Genomic DNA, 23,751 nt, shown 5'->3' with positions numbered 1-23,751 from the left:
CAGGTACTCGTAATCAACCAAGTCCCAAGGGGGCAACTCACGTTCGTCGTTGGAGCGGCATCTCCCTCCGGACCCTCTCTAGCTCATCAAGGTCAATGTCTACAAAGCCAACCTCCTCTACGGCCCCATCTTCCGCGTTGCCCTCTGCGTCTGCTACACCCTTGAGGCAGAGCAATACTTTGCCCCATGGGTCGACAACCATGCTGCGACCGTAGCTAGCCCGCTTCTCGTTGTGCCGGCCTACCTGAGCCGCCGCCACAATGTAACTCTGCGTCTCAATGGCACGAGCGCGGAGCAAAGTCTCCCAGTGCGCCTCTCCCGTTCGCAACGTGAATGCACTGGGATAGGTGATGATCTGAGCCGGACGGGTGGCCCAGGGGCTGCTACGACCCGGCTGGGCCAGGGCGAGGGCTGTCTCTGGGAATCGCAAGTCGAAGCAGATTAGGCTGCCTATCCTACCGACGGGGGAATCAAACGGCGGCGTGAACCTTGTGCCCGGCTGGACGGTTGCGCTCTCCCGGAGGGTCCCGTAATCAAAGACATGCAGCTTGTCGTACGTGGCCGCATCTTCAATGATACCGTCAGCGTTGATATACAAGGCCCGGTTCAGAATCTTGTCAACTGGCTGGCCGGCTTCCTGGCCCACTACGGTGTCGTGGATGCCGACATGGACGGCAATGGAGTGGGCCTTGGCAGCGGCGCGGAGGCCTTGGACAAACGGAGACGATGTCTGTGGGACAGCTAGGTCAAGTGAAGCCCGGGCATTGACGGCAATGTAATCAGATGCTTCTGGGAGAAAGAGAACCTGATGGCATTTGATCGTCAGTCTTCCGCTCACACGAAATGACAAATCCTAAGGATGGTGCAAGGCAGCGGGCGTGTCAAGGGGATGGGCAGCCGAATAAAGAGCCTGTCTGCGAGGGAATGAATATGATACGATACCGGAAGTTTATCTATCAACCTCTGAGACACGGCTCAGGCCAGCAGCAATTTCCCAGGGCTGAAGGGTCCTTTGACTTTGTGGTGAAGACATGTTGAGACAGCTGTGCGCACTTGGGACGACAAGCTCCATAAGAGTATGCATTCCTCGCTTCCACAAGACATGCCCATTATAGGCCATCTCGCGATCGCAGACAGAGTCTCACAAGAGTCTCACGGCAGGAGATGAAATTTGCTGTAAACAAAGGGAGTGTGTACTGTAGGGAGAGAGAGGGCATACTTGAGCTCCACCAAGTGCCGCCTTGGCAACCAGTCTCACACACTGGTTGAGATTTGCAGTGATTGAGCCAGTGGCGCAAATCTGGCCGACTGCCTGAGTGAAAAAGAAGAGTGTTAGCAGCGATGGCAGAAGAAGGTGGTGTTTTGGGTATAAGACGCAACTGCGATGGCCATGACTGATTGATGGCTGTACCAGACGAGGACTGGACGAGATACAAGCAAGAATGTGCTACCGTACTTGCATATACAGGAGGCGTAACTTGCTTGCTGATTGACTGGCAATTCAATGCAATGCTGGAACTATTTGAAAGCGTTGGAGGTAGGTATTTGCTCATGCAGACAAGGTGATGCTCATGAGCGGCGCAGATGCGAAACCTCATTGGCGCAATCGTGTCGTTTCATTGCATAATCGAGGCTTTTGTAACCGCTAACAAGAATCCAGTTGACTTGGCCCTGCGACAACAACGAGCGTTTCATTTTAAGGGGAAATGGAAAACACAATGCTTATGCATTACTTGGCCAATTCTGCTGGCGTTTCCTATGATTTCTTCTTCCTCATATTCCGGCAATTGAATCCCCCCGATCGGTGCATGCAGATTATTGCATCCCAGGTTATGTCATGAGGTAGGATTCGCTCCGCCACTAAATTGATACGAGGGCTGATAGTGAGATGGCAAAAGCTTACTTGCTTACTTACTAGGGGTGTACACTTCAAGCCTCTCCGCTTGCATCAGCGTTGTGCAACCCAAGTGCGGAGCATCAGGCAGGACGCGCAACTTTGCTGGTGATTCATCGGGTTCATGACGGCCATGTGAGAGCTGTTGGAAGACTCTCTCTTGCCATTGTGATTGCGATTGTTCTTGTTCTTGTTGTGGTTGCGCTTTGGCTTCTCTTCTTAGACGCCCGTCTCTCCACCCCACGTCATACAGAACCGCCATCTCGACGAGAATCTGACAGGCTGTCATGATGTTCTCTCTCCAGCGCTTGTTGCTTCATCTCCTCTTCCTTCTGGCCACTGTCTCAGCCACGCCATCGCAATACTGCCTCTTTGGCCTTCCGCGCGATGACATCGACTTTTGCATGGCCGTGTCGCTCTATCACAACCACTCGACATCAGCTCACGATGTCTACCTTTCAATGGCGGTGAGACGATCGACAACATCCAATGGCACCTCTCTTGGATGGACCGCCATCGGCACTGGCCACAAGATGGCCGGATCTCTCATGTTCGTGCTCTATGGCGACCCCGAGGCGTCCGAAACCAAGCCGACGTTGAGCGTGCGGACCGTCAAGGATGGCCACTCAAGCCCAGCGCAGGTTACCCAGCAAGACACTGGAAAGCAGCTGGACCTTCGTATCTCGGAGACAAGCTGGAAAAAAGCAAAGGACGACGTGTACGTGGCCACTGCGTCTGTCGTCTGCTACGCCTGCTCGGAGTGGATGGGGGCGGAAATTTCGCCAGAGTCCGTCTCGCAGCCGTGGATCTGGGCGTGGAACAAGAAGCAGGACATGAAGACGTTTTCGCCCGACGAGCAGCTTGCGATACACTCTGTGGTGGATGGCTTCGGCTATTTCTACGTCGATATGAAGGCGGCCACCTCGCACCATGCTGATGGCTTCCCGGCCTTCAACGTAACCGGCGAGGATTCCAATATTGGCACTTCTAATCGACCCATCAAGGAGGAGAAGACGGGGCTGTGGCAGAAGCTCTTGTCTCGGCCGCTCGCCCACCTTCACGGCTTCTTCATGATGACCGCTTTTCTGTTGCTGTTCCCTGTCGGCGCCGTGGCAATCCGCTCCGGGTCTGAAAAGTCATTCAAATACCACTGGGTCATCCAGGCCACGGCCATAGTGTCTGCCCTCTCTGGTGCATTTGTGGCCGTTGCCATGAGCGACAAGGTGTTTGGCTCCCCTCACCAAATCGCCGGTTTCGTCATTATCTCGCTCCTGCTGGTGCAGGCAGTGCTCGGCTGGCGCCACCACGTCGACTTCATACGCATCTTCCGCCGCACCTGGATCTCCTACGCGCACATCTCTCTCGGCTTCGTGGTGCTGGCGAGCGGCTGGGCCAACGTCATCACCGGCCTGGTGCTATACGGCTTCAGCAAGTTCGGCATCGTCATGGTTGCCCTCCTCATCCTGCTGGAGGCTGTCGGCGTGGGCGCCTGGTCGTATCTGGCGAGACGCCGCTCATTGACAAAGGGCGCACTCCATAAGGAGACGCCGGAGTCTTCGGCGGCGTATTTCGCCCTGGAAGATATCCCTGAGAGTGACGAAGAGGATGACGCGGCGGAGGAAAGGGGGCTCATGCAGAAACGGAATGATTAAATGAGTAAAATGTTATATATATAAAAAAAGGAATATGAGGGTTTTGATAGTAAACATGGAGTCAGGGTGATATTTTATTTAGTTGAATGTATTAAACATGTACAAGCCATGAGAATCCAAGCGTCGTCTCGTTTCCTTTCAGGCCATCTTGACATTCACACATGAGAACTTACTGTAAAGCCATATTTTTGAGCTCCTCGGTCATATATATCTGCACAACATTCATTTCATATCTCACGTTCAACCAACTCCTGCTGGCCCTACTACCTCTCATCTCATCTCAATCTCATTCACACATGCCAGCACATAGAAACGCAAAGCGGAACTTCTTTCATACCCCGTCTATTTTCCCAACGCTGTCACTATCAACTAAGCTGGTGGGCATTCCGCCATCTCAATTTTTTTTCGTTCCCGTATAGTTCCCTTCTCGGAGAGAACCCCTGATGTAACAAAACCCTCTTGATGTAGAAAAAAAAAAAAAAACCTGCCCTTTAAAGCTCGTGAAAAAGACATGAAAAAGGATTTAGAAAACAAAGCTAATAAAGAGGATAGCTCATCAGCTGTTTCATGGAAAAAAGCTCTGTAGAATAAAGAAAAGCTGAGCTCAGCTTCCCTAATCCTCCAGCGAGTTGTTGCATGGCAAATCGAAATCGAATACGAAAACTGATTTACCAGTGTTGCTTCAAATAAAAAGATGGGAGAGAAGACAGAAAGAAAAAAGAGCACCCAAAAATCTGGGACACGCGCTTTTATCTCGTATATTTCTCTCCCTAGACCTCCCCACCTGTAGGATTTTCCCTCCTCTCTTTGTGCCTGGAAAATGAAACGCCCTGCTGAACCAAAAACCTTGCTCAGGAAAAACAGAAATTATGAGAGAGAAGAGAGGAAGGAAAAAAAAAAAAAAAGAAGAGGCAGAAAGAATCTGCATATAGCGCAGGGTATCTCAACTATGACTGAGCCCGCCCATTGATCTGATTTCCCATCCCCCAAAGGTCCCCGCCATTGATCATTAATTATTTAGGGTTCGAATTGTCCAAATTTATATAAGCGTGTTGCAACGCCCTGGCCTCTCGGCCATCTCTCTCCAGTACGGTGATCCAGTCACGAAGCTGAATGTTCTTCCCCTTTTCTTTGTCTTCCCGCCACGTGCCCAGCCTGTTTCGTCCTTCGGTTGTCAACGCCATGTTGCCAGGGGATGGAGCTCCGGGAACGCCATTCGGGCCTTTGCCTGGTCCTGGGGCGGCCCGTGTCGGGGTACTAGCACCGCTTCCTCCTCGGCCAACATTCATCCAGTCATACGTCTTGCCCGACTTCTTCTTGCCAAAGAGGCTTCCCTTGCCTCCCAAGCCCGCAAACATGCTACTGGTGATGTTCTGGTTCGCATGGCTGCTGGCTTCGGCCGCCTTCATGGCCTGTGTCTTCTTCAACTCCTTCTTCGTCATTGCCTTTTCCGACTCTGGAGCTACCGATCCAGGTGTGCCGGGTGCGACGCTCCCTGCCCGTGAGGCTGAAACAGCCGAGTCACCCAACCCTTCTTTGCGCATCTGGCGCCTCCGCAACCGAGCCTCTTCCCACTCGCGCTCTTGTCTGGCCAAATCCCTCATTGTCAATGTTGCGTAAGAGGCAATTTTAGGCAGCTTGGCCGGTGGTTGTTTGACGGCCGCGTCATTTGCGTCGGCAGGACCTATGAGGTGTGAGCGCATAATTCAAGCATGGCAAACATTTAAAGCAACATCAAGCTTACGCTTCAACGGACTGGTACCCTGCCCAGCTTCAGTACCAGTACCAGTTCCAGCTACAGCTCCATTCGCATCGCCGTCCTTTTCCACCATGGGCTCCAATGGCTCCGCATTCACTGGAGCGGCTGCAGCTGCCCACTCTGAAGGTATATCTCCATGAGATGTCTTTTGCCGTGTTCTTGCCACCACATTTGCGTCCTCGACTAACTCACGTACTCTCTGCTTTGTTGCGATCGACAACAGCGCAAGTTGATCGACTAGAAAAGCGTCATGCGGAATAAAAGACCCGCTGGTTTCTACCAAGGCGCCATCTGGGCCTGTGCTCGTCTTGACTGTGACTTTTGGCGTCGCAAAGTTATCAGGCAACTTCATCTTTCCCATAGACGGGACGTTGTTCTTGAGTTCTAGGTTAAGTCCGAGATGATGTTCGCGAGCAATTTTCTCCGCTCGGCGATGCAGCAATGCTACAAGAAGAAATGGATCGTTGATCTCCTGAGTCCTCTGCACAGCAAGTCGCATTGTTGACTCCTGCCATGCCTGCTCGGCCGCCTGAGCGGTATACTGCTTCTGTGTCAGGTCGGTAGGCTGAGCAGGCTGGTTTGCGGGGCCAGCACCGTAGAATGTGGACTTGGAACCTGGCGTATAGTGGGCGAATCCTGTTCTGGCCTCGGGTATTGACTCGAGAGCATTTGAATAGAGCTCTGCCATGTACTGCTCTTCTGCGCGGAGATCGATGCCCGTGCCGGCCAATGAATCCGTCACATCGTACTCGTAGTCTTTCGTCGGTCTCTCTGCTGGCTTCTGGGGAGGGCCCATGATTCCGGGAGTCTGTAGTAGTGGAGCTGCTGCTTGCTGCATTTGTTGCATTTGTTGCATTTGTTGCATTGGCTGCATTGGCTGCATCGGCTGCATCGTTGCATTTGTATACTGTTGAGGCATTGGTATCGGGGACGGCAAAGGCACTGGTGTCTGCACATGTCCTGGTGTTTGTACATGCCCTGGCGTCTGAACTTGTCCTGGCGTTGGCACCTGCATTGGTGTTGGCCCTGGCATTTGGATTTGCATCGGTATCGGTGCTTGCACTGGCGGGGGTTGAGGAGTGTGCATGGCGGGCGAGGAGACTGTTGGCGAGGCGGTCGGAAGACTCAGTCCTTGAGCAGGCGGAGGATGGCCGTTTGTGTACGGCATAGCATATCCGGCCTGTACAGGTGGTGTTTGTGCTTGCGGATACGTTGGCGATCCAGCTGTAGTGGGGGGAGTGGCCACAGGGACTGGGCTCATTGTGTAAGGCGAGGCAGCATAGGGCGATCCAGGCTGTGATCCAGGCCCGTCGGTTCGAACTCGTTTGTTGGGGGGCAGCGCAAAGCCCGAGTGTGATGTCGCGGGAGATGGGCTTGGCTGCGGAGGCGAAAATGCCCGCGGCGGAACCTGGGGCGAGGGCTGTGGTTGCGCCATGGTGGCTAGGATCTCGGCAATGGAATCAAGCTAATGGCCCGGTAGCAGCAGATTCGCACAAGCTGGACGGCGAGCAAACGAAAGCCGGGGCGAGTGATTGCGGCAATCGACGCTCTCAACAGGCAGCGAAGCCTGTCACGGTTGCCGTACCTCGTCCCATCCGACGCGCAAAGCTGGCACGAGTCTGGCGAGCGGTGTGAGATTCTGCCTGCGTGCGGGAGCGGCACCTGGAGATTCGATATCGGGCGTCTCGGAGATGGAAATGCGCTTCGTGGCGTCGTCGAGCAATGAGCCGTTCTCGAGGCGATTTGTATGAAGTTGGAGCTTCGTAGCAAAGGTTGGGGGTCGCGTAAATTTAAAGTCACGTGCACCGGCACTTGCCAGAACTACGCGTCACTACCCGAGTTTTAGCCGCTGCTATTGTTACTATTGCTGCAGCTAATTGATGCGGCATGAATATCAGCCAGACTTCACATCACCTTCAGTATTTGTTGTTTGGAGGCTCTGGCTATTGTTGCGCCCTCTGCGCAGCGGTTTTTGGGCCATTGACGGTGGTTCAATACTCAATTTTCTCTTTGTGCTGACATTTAGGAACCCGGCGGCTTGGTGATGCTAATGTGAAGTATTCCTTGTCCTTCCTCCAGGCAGGCATTCTGATCAAACGCGACCATGGCATCCAAGCGGAAGGCGTCCGCGATGAATGCGACCGCGGCAGACGAGCCAGTGGATCCATCGGACGAGCTCATGTTTCTCTGTCTCGGTGGTGGCAACGAAGTTGGACGGTCGTGTCATATTATCCAATACAAGGGCAAGACGGTTATGGTGAGGAAAATCTGATCAATGCTGTCGCGGGCTTGGCTAATAGTTTTGTGCTCTCTGTAGCTTGATGCTGGCCAACATCCTGCCTACGATGGCCTCGCCGCTCTTCCGTTTTACGACGACTTTGATCTCAGCACCGTCGACGTGCTCCTCATCAGCCAGTAAGCGATATCCCGTGCACACTCCCTCTCCCTCTTCACCAGTCGAAGCAAAGTCCAGGCGGCTATAGGTATAGGCGAAGGGCGAGTTGGTGCTTGTTGCGAAGGAAAGGGCATTGTTCCATCTACACAGTGATGCCGTGTCTCTTCATTGTCTCTATGTCTCTTTGTCTCTCTATCCACTTTATATGCCAGTTATGAATACAATACGTTCTCCGCCTGTTCACGCTTTGCCCCGAGATCATATCTTTTGCTGCCTCGTGATATATCGACCCATACAGCCCACTACTACTCTCGACAGAACCCTCCACGATGCCTCGAGTCTGTTGCTAACCCGTGGGGATAGTTTCCACATTGATCATGCGGCGTCTTTGCCATATGTCCTAGCCAAGACCAATTTTCGCGGTCGCGTCTTTATGACACACCCGACCAAGGCCATTTACAAGTGGCTGATCCAAGACAGCGTTCGAGTTGGAAACACGGCGTCAAATTCGGCAACTCAGCTCTATACGGAACAGGATCACCTCAACACGTTTCCGCAGATTGAAGCGATTGACTACCACACTACGCACACCATCTCGTCCATCCGCATCACACCTTATCCTGCCGGCCATGTGCTTGGAGCAGCCATGTTCCTTATCGAGATTGCCGGTCTCAACATCTTCTTCACTGGCGATTACTCGCGCGAGCAGGATCGCCATCTTGTCTCAGCAGAGGTCCCCAAGGGCCTTAAGATTGACGTTCTCATCACTGAATCAACATACGGCATTGCATCCCACGTGCCGCGACTTGAGCGAGAGCAAGCCCTCATGAAGTCCATCACGGGAATTCTCAATAGAGGTGGTCGGGCGCTGCTGCCGGTGTTTGCCCTTGGACGAGCTCAAGAGCTTCTCCTTATCCTGGACGAGTACTGGGGCAAGCATCCAGAGTTCCAGAGGTTTCCTATCTACTACGCGAGTAACCTTGCCCGAAAATGTATGGTTATCTACCAGACATATGTCGGTGCCATGAATGATAATATCAAGCGACTGTTTCGAGAGCGTATGGCCGAAGCCGAAGCCAGTGGCGATGCAGCGGGCAAAAACGGTCCTTGGGACTTCAAGTACATCCGCTCTCTTAAGAATCTTGATCGTTTTGACGATGTCGGGGGCTGCGTCATGCTTGCCAGTCCAGGTATGCTTCAGAACGGAGTGAGCAGAGAGCTCTTTGAACGCTGGGCGCCCAGCGAAAAGAACGGCGTCATCATCACTGGTTACAGTGTCGAAGGCACCATGGCCCGGCAGATCATGCAGGAGCCCGATCAGATCCAGGCCGTCATGTCTCGCAGCATCGCAGGCGCTCGTCGAGGCCCGGGAGCGGATTCGGAAAAAGTGCTTATCCCCCGGCGATGCAGCGTCCAGGAGTACTCCTTCGCTGCCCATGTCGATGGTGTCGAGAACAGAGAGTTTATCGAGGAGGTTGCGGCGCCTGTTGTTGTACGTTGCTCTCCTTTTATTCCTATCCTCTCCGTTCTCTATTGTCAAAAAGAAGTGAATATTCGATTGGCTTACTAACTATTGTACAATATAGATTCTGGTCCACGGTGAGCAGCACAACATGATGCGTCTCAAATCCAAACTGCTCTCCCTCAATGCCAGCAAAACCACAAAGGTCAAAGTCTACTCGCCTCGCAACTGTGAAGAGCTGCGCATCCCATTCAAGGCCGACAAGACAGCTAAAGTCGTTGGCAAACTTGCCTCCATTCCTCCTCCGAAGGACATTGACGCCTCCGCACCCCTCGTCACCGGAGTGCTTGTACAGAACGACTTCAAGCTCTCCCTCATGGCCCCCGAGGACTTGCGTGAGTACGCTGGCCTCAATACCACGACTATTACGTGCAAGCAGCGTCTGACTCTGAGCGCCGCCGGCGTGGATCTCGTCCGCTGGGCTCTGGAGGGTACGTTTGGAGCCGTGGAAGAGCTTCCTGAAATGCGACGCATCAAAGACGGCAAGCTGGACGGCGACGACGAGAAGATGGCTGAGGACGCTGACGAAGAGGTGGCCAACCTGGTAGCGGCCTACCTGGTCATGGGCTGCGTCTCGGTGCGATATCGCACCAACGGCGAGGTCGAGCTGGAGTGGGAGGGCAACATGCTCAACGACGGCATCGCCGACTCCGTCATGGCGGTGCTGTTTTCCGTCGAGAGCTCGCCGGCCGCGGTCAAGCGCTCTTCCAACGGCAAGCATTCTCACTCTCACTCTCACGCCGAGTCTGATGACAAGTTCTATGCTGCTCAGCCAGACAGCAAGAACCCACACGCTCACGTCTCCCCCGCCGATCGTCTCGAGCGTCTCATGTGGTTCCTGGAAGCCCAGTTCGGCGCTGACAATGTCGCTCCCGTCGAAGACCCCAAACTGCCACCCCTGCCAGCCTCGCCCAAGGAGGAGAAGAAAGAGGAAGACGACGACAACAACGACGAAGAGGCACTTAAAGAGGAAAAAGCCAATGGGGATGAAAGCGAGGCCAAGCCAGACGTCAAGTCCGAAGCCATGGACGTCGATGAGGACGCCGCCAAGCAGCAGCTGCAAGAGCGCCAGCACAAGGAAATCACGCGCCTCCACAAGATTGGCATTCCTGTCCCGGGGATATCGATCAAAGTGGACAAGATGACGGCGACCATCTGGCTGGAAGATCTCGAGGTGGAATGCAACAACAAGGTGTTTGCGGACAGAGTACGCGCCGTGGTTGAGCGAGCAGTGGAAGTCACCGCTCCGCTATGGGGATAAAGCGAGGAGAAAAAGGAATTTATCATGGGAGATGCGAGGAGAGAATGTCTGGGGTTTTTGATATGATGGCATTTTTACTACGAGAGACATATCAGATATGGACTTGTAATTTGTCGATATAGCTCCTGCTAGCGGCGGGAATAGTAGAGGTGGTTACATACTTACTTAGATAGATACCAGCGTCAAAATGAAACATGCAATTGTAAACATCAAGGCAACAAACAATCACGTAAATTTTATAACAATGATGAGTAGATCAGCATATCATTATTTCCTTCTACTTTCCCTTTACATAGAGTCTGCGTACAAGTATAAAAGATGCAAGATATAATCATACAAAGGGGCTACTAGCTCACTAGGTCTACTACATGGAGAGGGGGAAAAAACAGAAACGGTGGGGAAAAAAAGAAAGGGAAACAAAAGAGAAAATTAATTCCACAGATAACACCGCTTCCCTTTGGCGCACATGTCCTGTTATTCCAGGTAATTCTTCAGCTCTTCCGACTCTTCTATCAGAGTGTTGAAAGAGAATGGCGCAAACGGCCAACCGTTGAACTCTGCAAACTTGGAGAAGGACTCAACCCACGCCAGTCGGAGAGAGTGCAACATGGCACTTGTGCCCTCCATGCAGACCAAAATGGCAATTGCTGACGAACTGTTAGAGCTCCGGTTGGATCAAAAGAGATGGATATTGTTAGAACTTACTAAGGAAGAACCACAAGTAGAAGCCGATGACAATCATGATAACGCCAAGCACGCCTCCAGTCGCGAGGCAGGGACCGATGGTCATGTCCCAAAGCACAACGCTAAGCTGTTGGTGGGCAAGTGACAAGGCCCAGAGACGCAGGTAGGACGCGGTGTGAGAAACGCAGTTCAAGCAGAATTCTACGCAAGAGAAATAATTGTTAGTATATCCATGTACTGAAGCGGGACGTCTATCTAGCAGACTGGAGTCAACCTACCAATAGTGTGAATGATTTGATGAATCATGACTTCGCTAAACTCAAACTCCTCATGCTCATCATCAATGTTCTGGGAAATCATGGCAACGCCCTCGCCCTCGTCAAAGCTATTGCCGTGTCCGTTGACCAGGGCCTCGCTCTCGTCATCGCCGTCCAAGGCACTAACTCGAGAAGTCTCGCCAATGCCTCGGTAGCCCCTGGCACGGGTCTTGCTGTTCTCCCAGCGGAGATAGAAGGGCTTGAGGAAGAGCAGGATGGGCACTTGGACAAAAGCCAGTAAAAGCAGAATTGTCTGGACATACTCTTGTCCAGCATACAAGCGCTCATCCAACTTTCCGGGCTGCAGGAACATGTAGATGAGCATGTTCAGCAGGCCGGGAGGGGCCTTGCCGACAGCATTCCAGTCAACTGACCACTTGTAAATAATGCAAACGACAAGGTAGCCAAAGATGGACTGGAAAAAGATCATGCCGGGAATGAAGTTGCCCCAGATATCAATGGGCTTCTTGAAGTGCCTGGCATTGATGTACGAGAAGCAGAGCGAGTACGTCATGTGAGCCCAACCGAGAATGATACTCATCTTCATCTTGTAACTGTTGGTGAAGAGGAGGTTGTTTTCGGTGCCGTGCCAGGCCCAGTCGAGGCCGAACGGGTAGCGATAGCCCTTGTCGTTCAAGACAGCAGTGACGGGCATTCCTTCGGTCCAGTGTTCGGGGTGCTCATACTCCCATGCACTTCCCCAGAGAGTCATGGACTTGGAGAAGATGTCGTTGTACATGAGACCGGTGAAGACAGAGAAAACAGCCATGACCAGGGCAATGTATCGGCCATAGAAGATCATGGCAAACAGTTCAAAGGACACCTTCTTCAGCGATTTCTCCCAGTAGATCATGGCCAAGGCGGCAGAGAGCATGATGATGGCGTGGCCCAAATCACCAAACATGACGGCAAACAGGAACGGGAAGGTGACAATGACGGGCAGAGCAGGGTTCACTTCTTGGTATGTGGCTGTGCCGTATGCGTTGACAATGGTCTGGAAGCCCTCGGTGAACTTGTTGGTCTTGAGGTATGTCGGGGGCTTCTTGTTGGTGATAATCTCATTGACGATGGAGGGAACGGACAAGCCAGCTCGGTTCGTGACATCTTGGAGTGTAGAACGGATAAGAGGCATGTCATTGGTGGGGCACCACGCCTCGGCGATGAGCGTTCGGCGAGCCGAATCATACGACAGTAGGTTGAGCGTGCTGTAGACAGCCTTCTCCTTGGCGATGAGCACCGTCCAGGGAGACAGCGATTGGGAGATTTGGTTGAGCTCAGCCTCGAGAGTGGCTTGGGTGTTGCGCAAGACGTTCTGCACATCCTCCAGGCGGTTGTTGACCTCGTGAATTTGGTCGCGGCGAAGATCGCTGTTCTCGTCAACGTTGTAGACATTGGCGCCCATGGACTCGGAGATCTTGCGAATCTTGCTGAGAATTTCCTTGCCGTGAGCGAAGATGACAAAGACATTCTTCTGGATGGACTCGTTGTTGGTTGGGTCGATCAAAGGCTCCGGGATCTCCGACTGGTTCATGTACAGGTTTCCTCGGAGGGTTCTCCAGAGGATACGCTCGAAAGCGGCGACACGGTCCCTATTGATGACACCGGCAACAAAGCCAATGTTCATGCCGGAGAATGATCGCTCAACATCCGGCGCGGTGTTGTGCTGCTCTATGTCGGACAGGAGCGGCGCATCGTCGTTGTCGGTCGACGCGCGGATCTCCTCAACGTTGCCGTGGGCACGGTCGAAAAAGCTACCGGCCTCCCGGAGAACCCAGCGCCACTCGGAGAGATCACCCTCGCGCTTCTTCAGGGTCTCATAGCTGTCGTTGAGGGCGGAAATACGCTGCTCAAGCTTCTGAGCCCGCTCAGCAAGCTCGTCAATCTCCGACGTCGATGGAGACGCAAGCTTCTCGGCGTCAAGATCCAGCTTCCGAAGAGGAATGCCCGCCTTCTCCATCTGAGCGTAAAAGTAACCTAGACACTGGGCGTTAGTCGAAACCGCGTCGGGGCTGATGGGCGGATAGATGGAGCGATGTGTCTCGCCGGTGACGTACGTAACTGTCGCTCGACATTATCAAGTCGTCGAATCTCCTGAGTAAAGGTTCGCTGGAAGGCGCTGACATCCTCATTGAGCTAATTCACGGAGAAAATCGGTTAGCAACCTCGACTCTCATCCATCATCCATCATCGTCGTCAAAGGGCAGGGCAATACATACATCGCGAAACTGGCACAGTCCAAGCTCTCCGAGCGCAGTCACAACCTCCCGACCGATTTCGTTGGAGACGTAGAGCTGCACCATGCTCATTTCCGCCGAGCGGAACGGCGTGTCCTTTCGCGGAGCCATGATGATGCGTGTTTAGTACTCCAAGACCCAACTCGAGGATTGTGTTGGGGTTGGGAGGTAGAACTTGAAAGAGAGAAGCTCCCTGGAGGAGATGGATTGAAGGTACTAAGAATACAGACGGCGCCGCGAATTGTTCCGTAGGTACGTACGTACCTGCATCCGTCACGTGAATCGCCTCAGCTACGGCGCAGCGCATCTTAGTCGGAGCCAAAACTAGAGCCGTCCGCAGCCAAGGCATCATAGTTCAACGGCACAAGTATTGCGTTGCATTGAGAATGAGCGAAATATTTTGAAATTTATGGATTATACTTTATCTTTTTATTATTATTATTTATTATTTTTTAACTCATTTTTTAGCTGCCTTCTTCAATTGTCGGGTGCCAACCGTGCCATCTTGAGCTGGCGTGCTTGCTACAGTTCCTTATTCTGGATATTTCCTAAATAGGTCACATAAGACGGCGACGCCTCTGTCACTCTGCATGGGACGTTCACCGACAGTATCATCAGTTGTGATTCATCCATTCGCTTGTCCAATTAGCAACTACATAAGACACTAAATCAGGAACGAGAAGATAAACCTTGGCAGAATGCGCCTCTAAAAGTGGATATCGCCAAACAGCCTCGTTACCCCTTCAGCCACGCGTCACCCTTTACATTCTGTTCCCATAAACGCCCAATTTTTTTTTGTATCTTTTCCCCAACTAAACAGAACGCTGAGCAAAAAGTATGCTTTTGGATATCTTCCCAGTCCCAAACACCGTCGAAAGTAAGGCTGTATGCACCCCGCTGATTGAGAAAAACTCCAGAGTAGAGAATGCAAACCAAAAACAGAAACCCGAAAATAAAGGCAAACTCCAATCAACCTTTAGAGGCGTAAACATGGATGGGAAATAAATGAGCAAAGAAAAAGAAGAAGAAGAAGAATTGCGAGTCATTAGAGACGTCGTCCAAACATAAAGGAGCCGTACATGCCGCCGACCTCGGCCACAGCGACGGGGATCTTTCTCATTCCCCAGCTGTCGGCGCCCATCTTCCACAGGCGCCCTCCGTTATCCTGAGTCGTGCCGTCCGGATTTCTCCGTACAAGCCAGTAGCGGCTACCAAACTCTTTGGCAGTCCAGCCTACCCGCTCGAGATTCTTGTTCACCTTGGCAGCCCGTTCATAGGACCGTTCGCCAATTTCAATCACATGAAGCGGCGCCGAGGCGGGAGCCAGCAGTTCGCTGGCGCTTCCGATAAGAGTATCGATGTCCGAAATATCAATGTATTTCAGGTTATGAGGCAGGGCCTTTTTGCCCTGGTAGAATAGCCCTTGGATGTCGGCCATACCCAACCCACGACCAAGAGCGAGCTCCTCTAGAGACTGCGAGAGTCTGACAAGCTCAGGTAGGTGTGACGACTCCATTCGGCTGCCCCGCAGGCTCAGCGAGCGGAGAGTGTTTGGCAACTTTGGCAAAAGTTGATCCACATCATCTTTACCCAGCAGCAAGTGGTTGCTCGCATCGGTGGCAAGGCTGAGGAATATCAATGTTTTAGCCGCGGGGTGAGATGAGATGAATTGCAGAACGGCCTCTGCAGATAGATCCTTGCATTTGGCGAGATTCAGATGAGTGAGTCTCGCAGATGTAGGAATGGAGAGAAGAGCTTGATCGGTAATGCGCGTGCCCGCAACGTCCAAATGGGTTAATCGAGGCAGCCGAGGAAGAATCTTCTCAAAGACGGAGGAGGGTAGGCTAAGACACTTGTGGAATGACAGCTTGGTGACGGAGAGGGTTTCGGGCCACTCGTCCTCCAGTACGCTGGTGAAAGAGTTCCTGAAGGAGACAGAAGAGCAGCCACAAAAGTCTAACGCGCGGAGCTGAGGGGAATTGAAAAAGAGCTGGCGGAGCACATCGGCGCTAAGATCGTCGTCGATGTATTCCTGAACCAGGAATTCTTGAAGGTAGGGCGTCAGCTTAAGGCACTGGACAAGCGTCTCTGATGTCAGATTCCGAGCCTGTGCCCTCTCGCTGGCAGTGGTGAAGAACATGGAGGGGTTGAAGTGACTAAAGTCAAGGCGCCGCACAATCGTCGCCAGGGACGGGTATGTCATAATGGTGGAAAGAAACTTGCGGAAGATTCGTGAGTGGGGAATAGTAATGTGTCGGTAGAGAGTGGTAAGGGTAGCAGCGTGAAGAGATCGGGAGGTGAGCAAAAGGGACATGAGGTCCGCATTGCGAGTTGTCAATCCATTGGGAGGAAGCTCAATGAATAGGAGATCGATGATGGCACCTGCGATGGAGGAGATGGTTAGCACTCAAGCCCCGTAATTCGTTTCCTTCTCGTGATGCACTCCACAATTCAAAGAATTGAAAAAGTAGGAGAAAATTTTAAAAAATGTTGGGGCAAAAAAATACCTAGCACTTCGCTTGGTAGCCGTTCGAGAGGCGATGCAGTCGTGGGATAGGCTTCGTGGGGCTTCTCGACAACAGCAGGAGCGGGAGTCTCCCAAGTCATATGCAGCTTGTGCAGATCCTCGCAGCTGCGGCTGGCGGTCCGTCCCTTGAGAGGAATCTCCCTCCACCCTCTGAAGCCGTCGGCAGGATACCAGAAGCCATGAAGCTTGCTGTTTGGCTGCGTCAAGGGCGCCTGGAAGGTCGACTGAGGCAGCTCGGCCACTGGTGATTCGTCAAAGACATCCTCGGGCACCTCCGTGTACGACGAGATCTTGGATCGGGTGAAGGTCTGGGCAAATCCATCGTCGTTTTCTCGCACCGACGAGAAGGAGGATCGCGAAGCTGTCTCGGACGGCGGAGAGATCGCGCGAGCCATACTCGAGCCCTTGAAGGGGTTTCCAGCGTGTTCGAGCACCGAAGGTCGTCGGCACTCAAAGCCGCGGGGGGTGGCCATGTGGTTATATATTATTTTTGGGACAAACAAAGGGTATATGTCGTGTTAGCCCGGTCGAGCAAAAGCTTAGTCTGGTTGTGGCGCCGAAGCTAGTGGGAAGTTTGTATGTAATGACTCTTGCTTCGCGTGGTAAGTGGAGAGGGGAGGGTTTGGAGCGTTGTTTGCGAGTAAAGAAAATGGACGAGATGGAGTTTTGTTGTGCTGCGTTGGAGGTCTTGTTGCCCTCTTTTCGCCTGAGAGAATGGACAGTTGTCAACTCGTCTTCTTATCGCTTCCTTCTTCTTCCTTTCTCTTCTTCGTTCTCTTTCAAAGCAACACAGCAAACACACACGGCAGTTGAATTCGGAGTGGGAGACGGAGGTATGATGACGCGAGTCGTTGGGACACCAGCAAACGAAATGCAATGTTGCAGGACGCAGATGATTCAGACCGCTTGGGGTATTCCTTTGCACAACACAACAACACGGGGTTTCAGAAAAAACAGCGTGCAAACCTAGATAAAAGCTTTTTTTGAGGGCGAAAGAAAAGGGCCTCCCCGGTGGCGGTTTCGTGGTGGTTCTGGGGATTTTTATGTGTAAGTCGAACGTCGTCCGAGTCGGACAGGGGGGGTGTGGAACTAAGGCGAAGTTTCGCAGCACTCTCGGGACCTTTTTGGTGCTAAGGGGGCCTCGCTGTGCCGGGGGGGTGTGCAGATACACGCAGCTGCGAGGCCCAATTTGGCACCCATTTTTGGGGATCGTTTGTGTTGCGTTTGTGCCTGTGCCTGTGCTCGTCGTACTGGTACTAGTTGGTGCGACAATTGGGCGCCGGTGGACGCACACTCGTAGACTAGCACAAGTACCGGTACAAGCGCTGAGCAACTACGCAACAGCACCCCAGGATTTGCGGCATAGCGGCGCCCGGAGATGCTGCCTCTGCGCCACTGACCAGGCCTGGAGTAGGTGGCTAGCAGCGCATCTCACTACCTGACGGGGAGCGTTTGCCGCAGGCCTTTAGGGCTCTCCAGCACGTCGCTCCAGGGCTCTCGATTGGCGCTCCGGGGCGGGAACGTGCTGGCACGCGGCGCCCCCCATTAGCTCACAGCACGTCTGGATTGTGTAATGAAAACCGGTGACTGGATGTTTCTGCCCGTCAGGTGAGCAGCGCTGGGAGCAAGTGCCACTTGGCTCATGAAATCTGGCAAGCAGCGAGTCGGTCGAGTCGAGCCCCATGAGGTGAGGGGCGTGTCAATTGATGCAATTTGGGGAAAAAGTAAAAAGGGCCAGCTGTTGCAGCGTTGCGCTCGTGGAGTGCTGTACGAGTACAGATACATCAAGGGGTAGCATCACCGAATCCCTATTGGATTTTCGGCCGGAATATTCTCCAAGACTTCGGCGGCTTGCCCATTGCAGCAAAGAAGGTCCCTAGAAAGCGTAATACGGGCTGTTGTGTACCTCTTACAGGCACTGCGAGGACAGAGTTCATCAGCACTCTATTCCTCCTGGTGGCTGATGCACTCACCACCCAACGTCATTCTGGCCACAGACAAGAAAAAAAAAAAAAAAAAAAAAAAAAAGAACAGCCGCCCGGCCTTTCGCTCCGGCTCGGGAGACGCGGTGGGTGTGACTCTGGTTGGAGTGCCGTAATAGAAATTCCGGGTTTGGCAAAGCAGCCCCAAGCCTCTCTAACCTCAACCGCCCAATATCCGTACTTTTTACATAATCACTAGCCTTTCTTCCTGCTTCCAGCTTCTAGGCCCTCTAAAGCACAACTCAACGTTACTTAGCAACATGTCCTCGTGATCTCTCGGCGTTGGTGCTTTTCCTGTTCCATCCAGCCATCTCGCTTGCCCACATTGCTGGGAAAAGGCCAATGCAACCAAGCTCCTGATTGACAGGCCACCCCTTATGAACTGCCATCGATGATCGTTCTCATGCCTGCGCCTCCCAAGTCGGTAACTGGTACACGGTGTCAATGGGGCGGCCTGGCGTGTTCATCTGACGACCCGTCGATGCGACAAGCCAGCGGCGAGACAGCTCCCCCGAATCTGGGGTCCGATTTGGCCAGCCACGGGGCCACCACGCAACGACATGCTGTCTCCCGCTTGGGATTGGTCAATGGCATCGGATCGGGCACGCCGCCGTAGCTGCCGGAAAGGTAGAGCAATTCCTCATCGTGAGCTTCGTTCTGCTTCTATGTACCTCTGCTTCTGTTACTGCCGTCATGTTTGCCCACAGCCGGGCCTGCTCCGCCATCGTCATCGAGCAGGTCACGAGCCTGCTCTGCTGGCGGTCGTGATCCGAAATTCCGGTCTCAGGCCTGTCCTTTGCCAAGACGCATCAACATACCGACCTCGCTGCCAGTGGCAGAGCTTGACAGCTAATTACGCACCCGTTCTCCGTCTCATGGTGATTATTGGTAGTCGCAGCTGTCGGTCATCGGATGCGGCATCGAGGGGCTGCCGGCGTTAACAGCACCTGCAGCAGTGTAGAATGATCCCCCCGTACTTCGTACATGATGCCGTCAACGTGGCTGGAACACTGGCAGCACCAGCTGCAGGTTCTCCTTCGTAAAAGCCGCGATGCTGACAATACGGGCGAATAGAACTCGCGGCTACACATTAGTACGAGTATCATGCATGACCGCTCAAGGCTGCAGCACAACGGCCGCCGTATGAACCGAAGCCAGCCGATGCCGATGGACCCAGATCCAGAGGCTGAAATTTTACAAGGAATCCGTGCCCTTTTTTGCTATCCACACCCCTCGCCTGGCAATTGGTCTGCGAGGTCGGACACTGACTGGCCTTGCTTCCGATGCGTGAAGGGAGGGTGAGTAATAGTTGCTGCTGTGCTGTATCCAATACGAGGCTTGTCTTTTGGTGAGATGACAGTGAGATCTCGATGGGAATGTGAAACTCGGGTTGGACCAACAAACAAGACGTGGCGTTCAACTACAGACGTCATCCAGATCCCGTGCATCTCTTATCAGATTTTGCTGCCCTTTTTTCAACGCCTGCCCCCCCTTATCATGCATACAGAGTAAAACATGGCCACTCAGCAGCCCCGAAAAGGCGTGCTAAGTCATTTAACCTTGATTTTTATCTCTGCCCATTCTCTTTGTCGGAAATTTACCAAAACGGCAACTCTGCATCCTCCCTAGGCGCCTGTCTGTAGTCGCATTGTGAGACAAAATCGTGATGGCCGATACCACATCACCTTGCTCTTGACATACTGCCTACCAATCTACCAATCCCAGAACAGGCGTGCATTCCGTTCTCACCATTTCTAACACTGGTCAAGTTTGCTATGTGAGTCGAGTTGAGTGAATAGATGGGTCTAGAGCACGGGCAAAGAACCCTGCGCACACTTGATAGGTACAAAAACACTCCATGTTCTGGCGACATTGCAGCCAAGCATTGCCTAACGCATGATTCAACGCACACATACGAGTTACACGTGCCCTGCTTCAGCTTCTGCCTCCCCTTGCTTTACCGCTGGCATGCAACAGTTTCTGCCTTACCCAGGGAGTCGTGCTTCGGTAGCACAAACATCAGGCGCTCGATAGGCGATGCAGACGCCTTCTGCTGCCATCGTAAAATACAGTATGCCATCGGTGGGTTTCACCCATGCCCTGCTCTTGTATACACGCAATCATATCATGCTGCATCCCCGTAGCACCACCTACTAGGGAAGCACCTCCAAGAGACCAACCACTTGCATCTGGTTACACCAAAACCGAACAACTTTTTGTTTTGCATTACTACTGTATATCCTTTAAACGCCGAAACCAACCCAACGCTGACGAGTCGCTGGACCCACGAGTCATGACCAATCACCAGACACAAACATTGTACCTCAAGGCCAGCCCAACGGCGGCCAATCTCGTCGTAACAAAAGTGATGAGCCCGGCCACGCTCCCGCTCAGTCCTCCATATCGACATCGTCCTCCTCCTCCTCCTCCTCCTCTTCCCCATCCTCGTCCCGGAAAGTGTTCACCACCTCCTCCACACCTCCGTCCACCCGGACCTTGAGCCTCCTCTGCTCGCCACCAAACGCCTTGACAGTGTTCTTGCGCGTGGACAGCAGTTCCTCCTCGGGGGCCACCTCCACGCCCTGGGCCGCCAGCTCCGCCAGCCTCTTCTTCTCGCTTCCGCGGAGCCGGGGCAGCAGGTGCTCGTTCTCGGCGACCAGCTTGCGGGCAATGGCCAGCTCCTTCTCGCGCTTGCCGGCCATGCGCTTCTTGTAGAAGACGCGCTCGCGGCGGGCGCGGATCTCGCTGACACGCTTGATGGCGGCCATGGTCTTGTTCACCAGGTCGCGGTCGTAGCGGACGGGCTCGTTGCGGCGCTGGGCGAACTGCAGTGTGCTGTCGACCGTCATCTCCTTGCCGGCGTTTCGGCGGTAGGCCTTTGTCCACTTCAACTTGCGGGGGTTACGCTTCATCTTGTAGTTGCGGTTGCATTTTGATCTGCAGAATCTGAATGATTTGCCTGGACGAGAAGAACAAGGACGAGTCCCGGTTAGTTGTCACTGCCATTGTATGTCGTCTGGAGGGGGGCAAATTTATAAAGAGGCACTCACCATCATTCCTGACAAAGGTAATGCCCTTGGAAGGGTAGGCCGGACGGCCACAAAAGCTGCAGTCCTCAATCCTGGAGGCTGAGTTAGCAATGCAATTCCCGTAGAGGCCTGTATCCCGGAGACGTACCGCATCGTGGCTGTTTGATGTGGACTGTGAAGATGCTAAACAGGGTATCAATATCAAATCGACAACGTTTGTCCGCCTCAGCAGCAAACTCTGCCATAATTTTTTTTAGCCGCTAGTCGTATCGATAACGATATTCTCAGCCACATGCTTCCGGCGACAAGCACAAAGACACAAAGGCGCACAGCCACAGCCTCAGCCTCAGCAACTAAGCAGCCACCCCGCCCCGCCCCCACCCCAGTCAGATCTCTTTTCAGCACCGCTTCCAATATTTGATGCTATTTTCCCTTTCTCCCCCTTCTGCTCTTCTAGACCGGCTATTTCTGCCACTAGCTTAGATCCGTCAGGGCGGCTCTTGGATCTTCCCCCTCTGGAAAAAAAAAAAAAGGAGGGTGAGCAGGGGCCGCTGTTTGAATATGCTGGCTAGCGAATTAGTGACGCCTCAACGGGGCTGGCCGGGCTAGAAAAGGGACTAGAAATTTCTTCCCCAGATTTTGTTATGTAAATGAGCGGAGGAGAGGCATCACGCGGAGCGCTAACACGGTGTTTTTGTTGCAGACATACGAGTACAGCAGGAGAAGGAGACACCGTTTGCGCTTTGTGCGCAGTGAGGTCGGTCAGCTTACTTTGCTGGGCACTCGGGTGCGGCTTTTTTATTTTTATTTTTTATTTTTTTCCATCTTCTGTTTTCTTTGTTGATAGGTAGGCTCCAACTCTATGCGTGTCACAAGTCACTTGGAGATGCCCTTGGCCGTCTTACATCAAGGAAGCATGCCTCGGTTCTTGCGGGCCTCCTAACCACTGCTTCCTCGTAACTTCAAAGCAGCCTCTCTCAAGCTACCGCCATGCCACAGTGAGCGAGAGCCGCGGAATATTCATTACCTTAACGTAATTAAAGCCTCCCCCCTTCCCCTCTCGAAAATACGGGGAAGCAAGGAGGGGGGGCGTGTGAATACCATCAGCCTGATTTGACGGCGGACAAACCAAAAACATCACATAATAGTGTTGGGCGGGGACGTTGCAGCCGGAAATGCCCCTTATTTAGCATCCAGTTCTTCTCAGACTACAGAGTGCCTTTGCAGCTAGTGTTGGTGGGTAAAATGGATTACTCGTACATATCGCGTGAGAGCCTCCCTATGGTGATGCCAGAAACCGCAGGAGGGAACTGGAAAAAAAAAGGTCGCTCTGGATGAAGCCGTGCCGTATTAGCCGTGTATATTGCCAGCTTGGAGGTTGTGTTACCATTGAGAAGCAAAGCAATATATTCCATCTTGGCATGTACAGCTACATCTACTAGAGGTGGGTAGGGGTTGATGCTGTTATACAGAGCATTCTCCGGGCTTATTCTATAAGTGAGGTGGTCTCTATTCCGTATACTCGTACTATACAAGAGCAGAACGAAACACAAGAGTCCTCCCTTTGGGCAGCCGGTTGTTTATGAGGTATATAGAAGCCCAATACGACATGCAACTTGGCGTTCTGTGCTCCAGGATCTACTAACCCCTCTCCATTTGCTCCATTGCTGCTCATAAACCATCCCCATAGACTCCATATTCCCCATATACCCCAATATACCCCATATATGACTTGCGCAGTACAGCACCTAGGTAGGTAGGCATCTATGTGTACCTACGCATGGGGCCCGACACGTACCCATCACGCACATTCTGCTCCACGTCGCTTCATCACTGAATATGTCTATTGGCGGGCCTTTCGGACCTATGTATGCAGATTGCCTTTGAGCTATCCTGCCGAAGCTACCTAGTGCATCCGAGTTACCTAATGAGAATCCCGTCATCCGTTTCCCAGCTTCACCACAAAAGCAAATACCAAAAGCGGCCGTCAGCATCCCTCGTCACCTGGTAGAGTCAGCCTGGAACCGCGTGCGACCTTGGGGATCCCTTCAACACGAAGCTGCTGCCGTTCGGTCCGCTTCGACGCCCACAGCATGTCACAGATGTCGCCCATTTGTCGCCCCGTCCAAATCCCACCGCCAGAACCTGCCTCCCATTCGTATTGCGACGCCGATAACGACATATGTGTCTATGCTTCCAACATGTCCCTGCCTAGGTAGGCAAGGTATTTTCCCTTCTCAGATCTTTTGTGTAAGTAGGGTGCGTCTCATACACAAAAAAGACTGCGTAAATCCGAAGCTGGAACCCCGAGTGTGAATACTATCCGTAACAAGCCTGATATGATATGTGGCCGAATCCTATGTGAACAAAACGCCGTGTTGTTGTTGTTGTCGTATCGAGCATGATCGTACATGCTTTCGAAGATGAAAGAAAACACAAGTGAGAGGAAAGAAGAGAGATGATGAAGCAGAAGAGCACAATTGAAACAAACGCCG

General features: G+C 52.8%; 7 protein-coding genes across 7 annotated transcripts; 2 read left to right on the top strand and 5 right to left on the bottom strand.

Annotated features, from left to right (window-relative positions):
- Positions 1–37: 37 nt before the first annotated feature.
- Positions 38–1,392, bottom strand: TRIVIDRAFT_195794 (uncharacterized protein; the record flags this gene model as incomplete). Its single annotated transcript, XM_014094591.1, has 3 exons — positions 38–805; positions 1,220–1,312; positions 1,381–1,392. 3 exons carry the CDS (start codon positions 1,390–1,392, stop codon positions 38–40), a joined length of 873 nt encoding a protein of 290 aa, XP_013950066.1.
- A 792-nt stretch (positions 1,393–2,184) lies between these two features.
- Positions 2,185–3,546, top strand: TRIVIDRAFT_40035 (uncharacterized protein; the record flags this gene model as incomplete). The annotated part of the gene is made up of 1 exon (XM_014094590.1): positions 2,185–3,546. The coding sequence occupies one exon, from the start codon at positions 2,185–2,187 to the stop codon at positions 3,544–3,546; it is 1,362 nt and encodes a 453-aa protein (XP_013950065.1).
- Positions 3,547–4,456: 910 nt separating this feature from the next.
- TRIVIDRAFT_174572 (uncharacterized protein) lies at positions 4,457–6,984 on the bottom strand (the record flags this gene model as incomplete). The annotated part of the gene is made up of 3 exons (XM_014094589.1): positions 4,457–5,230; positions 5,291–6,113; positions 6,279–6,984. The coding sequence occupies 3 exons, from the start codon at positions 6,738–6,740 to the stop codon at positions 4,560–4,562; spliced, it is 1,956 nt and encodes a 651-aa protein (XP_013950064.1).
- Positions 6,985–7,409: 425 nt separating this feature from the next.
- On the top strand, positions 7,410–10,483 carry TRIVIDRAFT_65314 (uncharacterized protein; the record flags this gene model as incomplete). The annotated part of the gene is made up of 4 exons (XM_014094588.1): positions 7,410–7,562; positions 7,623–7,720; positions 8,019–9,192; positions 9,287–10,483. 4 exons carry the CDS (start codon positions 7,410–7,412, stop codon positions 10,481–10,483), a joined length of 2,622 nt encoding a protein of 873 aa, XP_013950063.1.
- A 216-nt stretch (positions 10,484–10,699) lies between these two features.
- Positions 10,700–13,867, bottom strand: TRIVIDRAFT_74990 (uncharacterized protein; the record flags this gene model as incomplete). The annotated part of the gene is made up of 5 exons (XM_014094587.1): positions 10,700–11,130; positions 11,189–11,368; positions 11,446–13,458; positions 13,539–13,617; positions 13,701–13,867. 5 exons carry the CDS (start codon positions 13,827–13,829, stop codon positions 10,958–10,960), a joined length of 2,574 nt encoding a protein of 857 aa, XP_013950062.1.
- Positions 13,868–14,515: 648 nt separating this feature from the next.
- TRIVIDRAFT_214613 (uncharacterized protein) lies at positions 14,516–16,640 on the bottom strand (the record flags this gene model as incomplete). The annotated part of the gene is made up of 2 exons (XM_014094586.1): positions 14,516–16,100; positions 16,226–16,640. 2 exons carry the CDS (start codon positions 16,638–16,640, stop codon positions 14,764–14,766), a joined length of 1,752 nt encoding a protein of 583 aa, XP_013950061.1.
- Positions 16,641–20,423: 3,783 nt separating this feature from the next.
- On the bottom strand, positions 20,424–21,434 carry TRIVIDRAFT_87653 (uncharacterized protein; the record flags this gene model as incomplete). Its single annotated transcript, XM_014094585.1, has 3 exons — positions 20,424–21,186; positions 21,278–21,348; positions 21,405–21,434. 3 exons carry the CDS (start codon positions 21,407–21,409, stop codon positions 20,618–20,620), a joined length of 645 nt encoding a protein of 214 aa, XP_013950060.1.
- Between the last annotated feature and the right edge of the window lie 2,317 nt (positions 21,435–23,751).

This window comes from Trichoderma virens (assembly GCF_000170995.1).
Source record: "Trichoderma virens Gv29-8 chromosome Unknown TRIVIscaffold_91, whole genome shotgun sequence".
NCBI lineage: Eukaryota > Fungi > Ascomycota > Sordariomycetes > Hypocreales > Hypocreaceae > Trichoderma > Trichoderma virens.
Note: the sequence above shows the minus strand (reverse complement) of the source record. Positions and strands in the feature narration are given on the sequence as shown.